Source organism: Coregonus clupeaformis, chromosome 29 (genome assembly GCF_020615455.1).
Source record: "Coregonus clupeaformis isolate EN_2021a chromosome 29, ASM2061545v1, whole genome shotgun sequence".
Classification (NCBI taxonomy): Eukaryota; Metazoa; Chordata; class Actinopteri; order Salmoniformes; family Salmonidae; genus Coregonus; species Coregonus clupeaformis.
This window is the reverse complement of record NC_059220.1, coordinates 35,475,128-35,487,837: the sequence shown is the minus strand read 5'-3', so window position 1 is coordinate 35,487,837 and position 12,710 is coordinate 35,475,128. Positions and strand designations below refer to the sequence as shown.

Here is a 12,710-nt window from a genome sequence, read left to right as displayed (position 1 = left end):
CAACCCAGGATGTTCAAAACACCTACACATTTGACGTTAAGACAAACGTAGGAATCTGAAGTCAAATTGGTGAAACGGTGAGATCTTGTTGAGCTCACACACTTTTATTGCCCTCAGGTTGTGAGGATCAGGTCTTCAGTTCCTCTGCACCTTTCTCTCTAACCTGGCTCTCAGAATAGACTTACAGTAGAGAATAGACAGAACAGTAGACTGAGCTACACTCTTAGAAAAAATGGTTCCAAAAGGGTTCTGCGGTTGTCCCATAGGAGAACACTTTTTGGTTCCAGGTATAACCCTTTTTGGTTCCAGGCAGAACTCTGGGGAAAGGGTTCTACATGGAACCCAACAGGGTTCTACCTGGAATCAAAAAGGGTTATTCAAAGGATTATCCTATGGGGACAGCTGAAGAACCCTTTTAGGTTCTAGATAGCACCTTTTTTTCTAAGAGTGTACAGTAGAGAATGAGACCATGATGTTGAAAAACACTCTGCTTTATCATGGTAATGAGATACAGAAAACAATAGAGGACATCAAAGACATTATGTGACAAGAGAGAGAGATATCAGCAGGAGAGATAGAGGGAGAGGGAAAGAAGCAGAGAGAGAAAAGTAGTACAATGCCTGAAGCTGTTGTCACACACTAACACACACAGTGTGGGTGACTGTACCTCTGTCTCAGTGAATATGACTGACTTATTTGGAACGAAACATCAAATGAACATTTCTATTTCACTATTTCCCTAGAAGACAGGTACAGTTCTATTATAAATATTTGACATACTGGGAGTGAAGGATCTTTAGATCTAAAGATGAGAGAATACTTTCTTGCTCATGCTGTGTTTAATTTTGAGAGAGAAAGAGAGAGAGAGAGCTGGCAGCTGTATTCAGTAGATAGGCATTATAATGCCACTCATTCCAGCTTGAGGCTGAAAAATAGACAAAGAGAAGCAAAGAGAGATAGAGGAAGAGGAAGATAGAGAGAAGGAGGGAGAGGGAGAGGAAGAGGAAGATAGAGAGAAGGAGGGAGAGGAAGAGGAAAATAGAGAGAAGGAGGGAGAGGGAGAGGAAGAGGAAGATAGAGAGAAGGAGGGAGAGGAAGAGGAAAATAGAGAGTAGGAGGGAGAGGGAGAGGAAGAGGAAGATGGAGAGAAGGAGGGAGAGGGAGAGGAAGAGGAAGATAGAGGGAGAGGAAGAGGAAGATAGAGAGAAGGAGGGAGAGGAAGAGGAAGATAGAGAGAAGGAGGGAGAGGGAGAGGAAGAGGAAGATAGAGAGAAAGAGGAAGAGGAAGATGGAGAGAAGGAGGGAGAGGAAGAGGAAGAGGAAGATAGAGAGAAGGTGGGAGAGGAAGAGGAAGATAGAGAGAAGGAGGGAGAGGGAGAGGAAGAGGAAGAGAAGGAGGGAGAGGGAGAGGGAGAGGAAGATGGAGAGAAGGAGTGAGAGGAAGATAGAGAGAAGGAGGGAGAGGGAGAGGAAGATAGAGAGAAGGAGGGAGAGGGAGAGGAAGAGGAAGGTAGAGAGAAGGAGGGAGAGGGAGAGGAAGATAGAGAAGGAGGGAGAGGGAGAGGAAGAGGAAGGTAGAGAGAAGGAGGGAGAGGGAGAGGAAGATAGAGAAGGAGGGAGAGGAAGAGGAAGAGGAAGATAGAGAGAAGGAGGGAGAGGGAGAGGAAGATAGGGAGAGGGAGGGAGAGGGAGAGGAAGAAGAAGATAGGGAGAGGGAGAGGAAGAGGAAGATAGAGAGAAGGAGGGAGAGGGAGAGGAAGATAGAGAGAAGGAGGGAGAGGGAGAGGAAGAGGAAGATAGAGAGAAGGAGGGAGAGGGAGAGGAAGATAGAGAGAAGGAGGGAGAGGGAGAGGAAGATAGGGAGAGGGAGGGAGAGGGAGAGGAAGAGGAAGATAGAGAGAAGGAGGGAGAGGAAGAGGAAGAGGAAGATAGGGAGAGGGAGGGAGAGGAGGATAGAGAGAAGGAGGGAGAGGAAGAGGAAGAGGAAGATAGAGAGAAGGAGGGAGAGGGAGAGGAAGAGGAAGATAGAGAGAAGGAGGGAGAGGGAGAGGAAGAGGAAGATGGAGAGAAGGAGGGAGAGGGAGAGGAAGATAGAGAGAAGGAGGGAGAGGGAGAGGAAGAGGAAGATAGAGAGAAGGAGGGAGAGGGAGAGGAAGAGGAAGATGGAGAGGAAGAGGAAGATAGAGAGAAGGAGGGAGAGGGAGAGGAGAGATGGGGTTGAGAGAAAAAAGGCAGTCAGCGCTGAATGAGAGAATTGGTGTAAATATGGGGTAGAAGAGAAAAGTGTCTGCAGGGGTTCGCTGGTCTCAGTTTAACTCTGCCTTCTCCAGTAGCTCTCTATTATAGCAGCTCTGTGTGTGTAGTGGAGATGGTTCTATGAACCACGCTCATGTAATGGGTAAGGGCAATTTCACGGTAACGGAATTGCGCTGAGACTCTGATTTTTCATTTAAAAGTATGCCAAACAAAAACCATTGATTTCAAAGTTCAACAAACCATACAACTCTATGGACTACTTTTAACATTTTACATTTTACAAAAACACTAAAAGAACTGTGCAGTTGCAATGTTTGGTAACAGAATTTCTGTAAAATCTATTTTTATGTGACCACATAGTGGTAGTGGGGTTGCCCCCCCTAATCTGATAGTGGTAGTGGGGTTGCCCCCCCGTAATCTGATAGTGGTAGTGGGGTTGCCCCCCCCTAATCTGATAGTGGTAGTGGGGTTGCCCCCCCGTAATCTGATAGTGGTAGTGGGGTTGCCCCCCCTAATCTGATAGTGGTAGTGGGGTTGCCCCCCCTGTAATCTGATAGTGGTAGTGGGGTTGCCTCCCCCTGTAATCTGATAGTGGTAGTGGGGTTGCCCCCCCCTGTAATCTGATAGTGGTAGTGGGGTTGCCCCCCCTGTAATCTGATAGTGGTAGTGGGGTTGCCCCCCCTGTAATCTGATAGTGGTAGTGGGGTTGCCCCCCCTGTAATCTGGATGTCTGCAGAAAGAATGGGTGTCAGCTATGACATGACACCTTGACTTTGTAAAAATCTCTTTTGGTTATTGAACAGTAAGTGAAGTGGATTTACACCCCGTGACAGAATTGTAGTAACAGAATTTAATCATGGGTCCCTGATCTGTACTACACAGCATCATTATGGATATGATATGCATCATTATGGATATGAATGCCATTCTCTTCATGGTGATGTATCCTAAATAGGTACACAAAGGTAAATAATATGCAATATCCCCCATTGCATATTTGGGTATTATTCTACACACAGGCTATTATTTTTTATGAGCTCTTTAATGAGTATAGTACAGTACATTATAGTGTACTCAACTCTAGTGTGCTCTACTGTGTTCTATACTGAACTCTAGTCCACTCTATTCTACTCTACTGTACAGTACAGGACTGTACTGAACTATACTGTATTTTACTGTACTGTACTTTTATTTTATGTACTGTACTCTACTGTGTTCTACTGTACTGTAATGTAGTGTACTGTACTTTACTCAATAGGGATGTGCATCTTTTCCTTTCAAAACGATTGGATACGTACATGAACGATTACAGGGGGGGCAACCCCACTACCACTATCAGATTACAGGGGGGGGCAACCCCACTACCACTATCAGATTACAGGGGGGGCAACCCCACTACCACTATCAGATTACAGGGGGGGCAACCCCACTACCACTATCAGATTAGGGGGGGCAACCCCACTACCACTATCAGATTACAGGGGGGGAAACTCCACTACCACTATCAGATTACAGGGGGGGCAGCTCCACTATCACGTTCAGATTACAGGGGGGGCAACCCCACTACCACTATCAGATTACAGGGGGGGCAACCCCACTATCACTTTCACAGGCAATGTAGCCTATGTTTTTTGTCCCCCCCACTTTGGTTCTGAAATCACCATCACCCACTAATTAACTTGTCATTTTTGCAGATTAAGTGTTTGAGCTGGTAATGTATCAATATTTACTGTTTACAAATTAGCTATGACATAGCCAATGAATATATAGCACAACTTTGGATTTCACCCCCATCTCAAAATCAAATGGTTTTGACGATTTTACGGAGTGATCTTCTCTTCTCCTCTCTCAGCAATGCAGTGCGCCTCGCAAAAGTGATTGCTGTCCTCGTTATTAAATTATTAACTTTACCCTGTATATCTAAAATTTACCATATACATGTGCACTGATTGTTTAAAGCAAAACTACCAAAACTATTCCTGATGGTGAACCTGAATAATCAAAATAAAATATATTCTAAACCCCGTTCAGCAGGTATAGCCAGATGAGTTGTCTCCATTAGCTTACTTTTATTGGTCAGTGAGTGAAGCTAGGCACAGTGTGCAGTTTGACTAGGCTACTGATATTGCCTGGGGTTGCTTGGCATGCAAAATTACTTGTAGATCAATGACTGTCAACACAGTTACATGCAGTTCGACACTGAAGGAGAGGACGCATCAGTTGAGATGTATTTTCAGAATGTAGAAAGAATGTAATATGAGCAACCACAACAAAAAAGTGAACCGGCAATTCGTAACGTTTGAATTGATTTTCTGACCGATGCATGCTACATTTGGATCCGTTTGGGGTCTGTGTACCGATGCACTTGTATCTTAACTGATTGGTATCGGTGAATCGTTACATCCTGTAGTACTCTACTGTGCTCTACTGTACTGTAATGTACTGTACTGTAATGTCTAAACTTGTGAAACATAGACGTCTATGATTGGTTCAGATTTGGTCCGGTCCGGTCTATGTTTGGGCCAAATGAAGGCCGGTCCAGATGTCTGTGGACGTTGAAATCAAGGCTGGTCCGGACCGGACCAAAAAACGACATCTTTGGACTGAAATCAAGGCCAGGGCGAACTGACCAAATTTCAACTACTTTCCATGTCCATGGATGTCCGGTGTCGGTCGGTGCTCAGTGGGTGAGGATGCTGGTTTCAGTAAATGGAAAGAGAGGGGGCTCATGGGTAGGTGTCAGTTAGAGCCGGGAGAAGTTACATTAATTGGTGAGAGCGAGAACAGAGAGAGAGCGAGAGAGAGAGAGCGAGCGAGAGGGAGGGAGAGAAGGTGTCACGCCCTGACTCAGGGGACGCTTAAATGTTGAGTCAGGGTGTGAATATTATTTGTTGTATATATTCTAGGTTGTATTTCTGTTTGGCCGGGTGTGGTACCCAATCAGAGGCAGCTGTCGCTCGTTGTCTCTGATTGGGGATCATACTTAGGCAGCCAGTTTTCCTGCCTGTGTTGTGGGATCTTGTTTTGTGTTCCGTGTGAGGTTTGTTGTGTGTACCTTAGGACGTCACATATCGTTGGTTTATTGTTTTGTCGTTGTGTTTATTCGTTAAACATGTTTGCATATCACGCTGCGGCTTGGTCCGTCCAGTCTATGAACTAACGTGACAGAAGATCCCACCAGACCTGGACCAAGCAGTGTGCCGAGGAGGAGCAGAGAGGATGGACTTGGCAGGAGATGAGAGAGGATCTGGCAAGGAAGATGGAGGCCCTGAAAGGGATCAGGGTGGAGAGGCAACCCCAATAAAAACATTTGGGGGGGCACACGTTGTGGACGACGAGGCAGCAGGAGGCCGCGATAGGGCGGATCTGCTTGTTAGGAAAGGAGGCCACCAGATTACGGGGGCAATTGGTTCAGAGGGAGCAGAAGGAAAGTGTAGAGGCACGGCGAGAGGAACTGGTTAGGCAGCAGAGGGAGCGGGGGTTAATAAAGGAACCCAGTCCTGCTCCTCGCACCAAGAAAGTGGTGCGTGTCGCCAGTCCGGTCCGGCCCGTTCCTGCTCCCCGCACCAAGCCAGTGGTGCGCGTCGCCAGCCCGGCCCGGCCTGTTCCTGCTCCTCGCACCAAGCCAGTGGTGCGCGTTGCCAGCCCGGCCCGGCCTGTTCCTGCTTCTCGTACCAAGCCAGTGGTGCGCGTCGCCAGCCCGGCCCGGCCTGTTCCTGCTCCTCGCACCAAGCCAGTGGTGCGCGTCGCCAGCCCGGCCCGGCCTGTTCCCGCTCCTCGCACCAAGCCAGTGGTGCGCGGCGCCAGTCCGGCCCGGCCTGTTCCTGCCCCTCGCACCAAGCCTGTGGTGTGTTTGTCCAGTCCGGCACGGCCCGTGCCCGTTCCACCGGTGCCTGTCACGCCCCGAGCCGGATCCGCCCCGGTCCCTACCCTGTTATGTTTATGTTGTGCGGTCGGAGTCCGCACCTTTGGGGGGGGTACTGTCACGCCCTGACTCAGGGGATGCTTAAATGTTGAGTCAGGGTGTGAATATTATTTGTTGTATATATTCTAGGTTGTATTTCTATGTTTGGCCGGGTGTGGTTCCCAATCAGAGGCAGCTGTCGCTCGTTGTCTCTGATTGGGGATCATACTTAGGCAGCCAGTTTTCCTGCCTGTGTTGTGGGATCTTGTTTTGTGTTCCGTGTGAGGTTTGTTGTATGTACCTTAGGACGTCACGTATCGTTGGTTTATTGTTTTGTCGTTGTGTTTATTCGTTAAATAAACATGTTTGCATATCACGCTGCGCCTTGGTCCGTCCCGTCCGTCAACGAGCGTGACAGAAGGAGAGAGAGAGAGAGGGGTTGTCACACTTGCTTAGACCACAAGATGACAGAAAGAGAAAGGAAACAGTTATCATCTGAACATAACAGTATGCCAGTGGAAGGGAGGACAATATAGCAAGTGAACCAACTGTGGTTTGTGCCTACTATGATTTCCCATTATAGCCAATTCAATTGCAGAAATGTTCGTTACTGATATTTCTGAAATTCTGTTACCATAAAAACATTATAACTAATTGATAGGTCTACCTTTACTTGTTACTTCTGGGAACTTTCATTATCCTCCCTCCTCATGAGGGACAGAAATTAGAAAATATCTTAAAGATACAGCATGTGGGTTTTTGGTAACGGAATTTCAAGGCACAAGGCAATGTTTCTTAAACTTACAAAAGGCAGAAAAAATTATCCTAAACTAAATATGTGTTGATAGTAGTTGGAAGGGGTCTTTACTTCAACATTATTTTGTTTTGATGTATTTCTAATAACTTTTAAGACTTTTTCTGGTAGATGTTTTCTAAGACCTCTTTTCCATCTGTTTGACAATAAATCAAAGCCTTTGCTTATTCCTAATTTTTATGATGGAAAATGATAGAAAAATGTATATATGCTGTAATTTCTCAAAAATATAGACATGCTCCAATGTACTTCACATCTTTGTGAACATGGGTCCTTTTACATGGAAATGACCGTAACCTTGTCTGAGACCTGAAAATGTGTGTTAGCTCCCAGATTAAATGCCCAGGCTTTAGCTCAGACATAGGCCTATTTTTTTCTCCCTGTTCAATAAGAGATTGCCAAACCATGTGAACTTAAGGTTGGGTGACGATAGGTTTAGGAGAGGCTGGTTTTGGTAAGTGGCCACTAGTCTCTCTGTCAAGCTGCTCAGAATGAATGAGTCTCTCTGGATAAACATCACTTCACCTCGTAATGAGATGGAGAGAGCGAGAGAGAGCGAGAGAGAGAGAGAGATCCCCAGGCCTCCTGAAGAAACTGAGGTTTAATTTCCAGCAGAATAATCATCAGCATCACTCAACCAGGCAGAGAGAGGGATGTAGGGAGAGGCTCTAAAGATGATGGACTCTCCATTTCCCTTTACACGCACAGAGATATAGCCAATTACACACACACTGCATCTCATAGCACAGAGAGAAGATAGCCAATTCCAGGCACTGGCAGGCAACGTACAGAGAATGGGTTTTAAATTCTCTGTCAGGACTGTGGAACTCTGCTCAGCTGAGATCGGAGATCGGAGATTGGGGGGGTGGGGGGTTATAGCAGCTAAATTAGGCTAATCAGCCTGATCAACGACATCATGTCCACATTTCCTTCGGCAATGTCTCTCTGTTTGAAAGGACCTATATCTCATAGCTCTGACACCTTCCTCTCTCTCCTTCTCTCCTGTTTTTTTCTGTCTCTCCCTCTCTCCTCCTGTAGACTAAACAGAGAGAAAGCAGACCCTGGTCGCAACAGGATGTGACCCACTGCTCTCACACACGCGCAGAGAGAGAGAGAGAGAGAGAGAGAGAGAGAGAGAGAGAGAGAGAGAGAGAGAGGAGAGAGAGAGAGAGAGAGGGGGGGGGGGGGGGGGAGGAGAGAGAGAGAGAGAGAGAGAGAGAGAGAGAGAGAGAGAGAGAGAGAGGAGAGAGAGAGAGAGAGAGAGAGAGAGAGAGAGAGAGAGAGAGAGGGGAGAGAGAGAGGGGGGGGGAGGGGGGGAGAGAGAGAGAGAGAGAGAGAGAGAGAGAGAGAGAGAGAGAGAGAGAGAGAGAGAGAGAGAGAGAGAGAGAGAGAGAGAGAGAGAGAGAGAGAGAGAGAGAGAGAGAGAGAGAAGTGTTCCACAGGAGACCATTAACACTTGACGTTCATAACAGTTTAGACCTGGAGGATGAGTAACCATGTCTGGGATTTGAAGTCTCGTGTTAGATCCTGTGATAATACATCAGGCTTTGGCTCAGTGGGCTGACACATTCTTGAGTTGCACAGAGAGGTGATCTGGTCAGTCACATTGGTAACGGATCATTTCTTATTATCATCTCCGTTTATGAATTCCTTTTCCAGTACTAGGCCAGCCGCCAGACCTGACTGACTTCTTCCCCTCATCTCCATACTAACAATGGTGGGGGTGTGTGTTAACTGTGTGTGTGTGTGTGCGTCTGTTGTGGGGGGATGGGAGTTAACCCTTAACCTCATGGGAATAGCAGCCAAGCTCAAAGCTTGTTTAGCCCACAACACCCCCATCTAGGCCTATACACCCCTCTACACCTCCACCCCCCAGCTACACACAACCCCTCTCTTCCTCAATCCCTCACTCTCCATGCCTCTCTCTCTCTTTTTATCTGCATCTCCATTTCCCCCTTTCTCTCTCCCACTACAAGTCTCTCTCTCTCTTCATACAAGTACAACAATACCATATTGTTGTGCGTGTGTATTACATCAGGCCAGACAGTAATGTATACTAAGTCTCTGCCAGCCGTAAATCCTGTAAATCAGTTTATTACCATGCAGATTAGCCAGAATCAACAACCAGACACTCATTACATTACACATTCCCTTTACCAATACTTCATTAATACCACATGAATACTGCATTAATAATTCATGTGTCTGACTCCCCTCAATGGGCTCTCCATATCAGAGGCTTTCCCTGTGCGCTGGGCTGTGTGTGTGTGTGTCAGCAAAGACAAAAGTTCCCCTCTGAATCCTCTATGCTCTTCATCCTTCAAACTGGAGCAGCCACACACACTCACACAGTCACACACACATACACACAGTCACACACACACACACACACACTAAATGAGATTCCTGCTCCTTAATAAATGTTGATGGTGTCTTTGCCAGAGTGTGAGTGTTCAGAGGAATAAAGCACAGCTACGGCTGGCTGTCTAGTCTGTAGGAGACATCTTAAACTAACAGAGAGAGAGAGAGAGAGAGAGAGAGAGAGAGAGAGAGAGAGAGAGAGAGAGAGAGAGAGAGAGAGAGAGAGAGAGAGAGAGAGAGAGAGAGAGAGAGAGAGAGAGAGAGAGATGGTAAGCGTCTGCTAAAATGGCATATTATATTATTATGGTTGCCTCGGAGCATTCCATTCATCCATGATCAGTGTTTAGATTCTACTGCTTCTGCTGGTGGCTCTGACAGGCCTGCTGGCTGCACCCCACCACACACCCTGTTTCTCAGTCCTGGACTGTCCTTATGTTCAATAGTCACCCTGCTCCCCTTCAGAGAACTGGGACATATGAGACGAAGTAACACTGGTATGTCAAAGAGGATTGAGAGTTACATTTTGTATACCATGTACACTACATGGGCAAAGACATTACCTTTTCAAACAAACATACATAATGGACCCTAACATCCGATATCATATAGGATACTGTTAATCAAACTAGGCTGTGTATAAGGTGGAACCCCAACACCCAACCATGTCATTGTTCTGGCTGCTATGTTCAGTCTATGTTATGAAACATGCTATACTGCTGCAGCTCTAGACTACACAGCCAGCCACTGAGGTAACTAAACCATCTATGGCTACACCTGGCTTGTCTGTCTAGCAACAACACGATGAAGGACTCAGCTGAAGGACTCTCTCTCTCTCCTCTCCATTAGTTTTATTTTATGTATTTTTATTTTATTTACACATTGGGGTGCTTGCTTTTCTTCCTGGTGTCAAATTACATTTCCCAAAAAGATTCCCAGGTATAATGCACTATCACCCCCCACACATGTTTACAGCAACTCTGTTCTGGAGAACTCCAGCCAAGGAACATTCTGTACAGCAAGTTGGCAGCCAACCAGCCCAAATACGACGTCCGATTAGATCCTACGTACCTTGACCGGGGGGCTCCGTGTGGCCACCGGCAGGTCCCTGATCCCACTGCCCGGGGGAGAGGCGCTGATCCCGGCTGCACAGCCCAGCGAACGCCCGCCTCCCACCAGCGACAGCCTGGTACTGCCTCCATTCCGTGGCCGCTGTTTGATCCCGTCCAGCAGGCGGACCAGCAAGATATTCGCGGGGAGGTCATCCACCTCACAGCCGACTAGGATTCGACATTCTGGGCATCTCAGTTCGTTCCTGGAGCTGACTATGTTCTCCAAGCAGCGGCGACAGAAGGTGTGTTGGCAAGGCAGGACTTTAGCTGTAGTGTCCAGCCTCTCCAAACACACTGAACACTCCAATAGATCCAACAGAGACGACTCGTCCATCTCACACTGCTTTATTATTGACATTAACCGAGTGGGTGTTGGTTTCTTGTAGCGCGTGTAATGCACCAGAAACTGAAGAATACATATCGGCGTAAGGCTGTTTAAAAGCACAATCTGCTATGCAATTTCCCACAACCGAGCCCGTGCAGGGAACCAGGCAGCCCCTCTCGCTCTCTCTTCTATCTCTCCTAGCTCTCTTGCTCCCTCGCGCAGCTGTGCAGAATGCAGTGAGGTCATGCTCTGCTGTGCAATTTCCCACAACTGAGCCCATGCATGCAACCAGGCAGCCCCTCTCGCTCTCTCTTCTTTCTTTCTTTCTTTCTTTCTTTCTTTCTTTCTTTCTTTCTTTCTTTCTTTCTTTCTTTCTTTCTTTCTTTCTTTCTTTCTTTCTTTCTTTCTTTCTTTCTTTCTTTCTTTCTTTCTTTCTTTCTTTCTTTCTTTCTTTCTTTCGCTCTCTCTCTCTCTCTCTCTCTCTCTCTCTCTCTCTCTCTCTCTCTCTCTCTCTCTCTCTCTCTCTCTCTCTCCTGTGTTTGTGTGTGTGTGTGTGAGTGTGATAATGTTACTGTTATTCTATTGGGATGAACAAAGTGGCATAATGCAACACAGATTATCCCCAAAACCTGTCACCATCTGTGATGTGCTAGTAGTGTGGACACAGGCTTATCTTTATAAATAATGTGTCAAGTCAATAAGCAAACTGAACCAGATATTTGGTGGACTCCATTAGGAGAGTAGGTAATTCTACCACAGAATAACCAACACCAGTGGCGGTCGGTGACGTTTAAGATGAGGGAGGACGATTTTATTTTTTAATGAGCATGGCTTTATTTCTATTACAGCCTATTGGATGACTGTCATTCATATTCCATTCACCCAGTTCAATGTAACAGCGATAGGTTTAGGCTACTACATGATTCTCAGGTGTACCCTATACTCATCATGTCAGTTCATGCTGCAATAGTTCTGATTGGTTGGAGGACGTCCTCCGGAAGTTGTCATAATTACTGCGTAAGTCTATGGAAGTGGGTGAGAACCATGAGCCTCATAGGTTTTGTATTGAAGTCAATGTACCCAGAGGAGGACGGAAGCTAGCTGTCCTCCGGTTACACTATGGTGCTACCCTACAGAGTGCTGTTGAGGCTACTGTAGCCCTTCATTGCAAAACAGTGTGTTTTAATCAATTATTGGTGATGTGAATACATTTAGTATAGTTTCATTTAAAACTGATAACTTTTTAAATGTTACAAAAATATATTTTTATGAAATTCACTGAGGAGGATGGTCCTCAGATTTTTTTTTTCTTGCTACAGTCGGCTATATCGGTCTGCTAATACAGGACTTGTAAAGGCCCAGTGCACTACTTTTGTGATTAATATTAATATCTGTTTTAATTCTGATATTTCAGGGGGTGCTGCAGCCCCCTCAGCACCCCACTTCTTGCGGCTATGCATCAGTCAGACAGATGTGTGATGATACTGCCACCCTGCTGACTTGTCTTGTGGACAGTAGATAGCATTGTATTGATGGTAACAGAGGGGTTCTAGCGCCGTCTGCTGGTGAAATGTTGAACTGACCGATAACCCAGATGTTTGTTGAACTGACCGATAACCCAGATGTTTTGATGAAAAGTATTAACTGCTTGAGCCTGTCCTGTAAGATCTAAGAGGTTGCTCTTGGACTGAACACACACACACACACACACACACACATTCCTAGTTGCCACCCAAACCATGTTTCTAAATATGAGCAAATCTGGTCTGAAATGGCACCATAGTGCACTCCTATTTCCCAGGGCCTTATAGGGAATAGAGTGCCACTTCAGATGCAAGTTCCTGTTCCTGTTCCTGTTAGAGCCTTATGGCTGAGGAAGGAGAAGGTATGTCAGCTGCACAGTACAGTCTGTCTCTGTCTCTACCTGTTTCTCCCTGGCCT

General features: G+C 46.4%; 1 protein-coding gene across 2 annotated transcripts in view; it reads right to left on the bottom strand.

Annotated features, from left to right (window-relative positions):
* Positions 1-11,018, bottom strand: part of LOC121571732 (E3 ubiquitin-protein ligase SH3RF3-like) — a 102,888-nt gene extending 91,870 nt beyond the window's left edge. For both annotated transcript variants that reach the window (XM_041883377.2, XM_045209172.1), the window contains exon 1: positions 10,404-11,018. In XM_041883377.2, the coding sequence (XP_041739311.2) occupies positions 10,404-10,802 (399 nt within the window). In that variant the 5' untranslated portion in view covers positions 10,803-11,018. The remainder of the gene's footprint in view (positions 1-10,403) is intronic.
* Between the last annotated feature and the right edge of the window lie 1,692 nt (positions 11,019-12,710).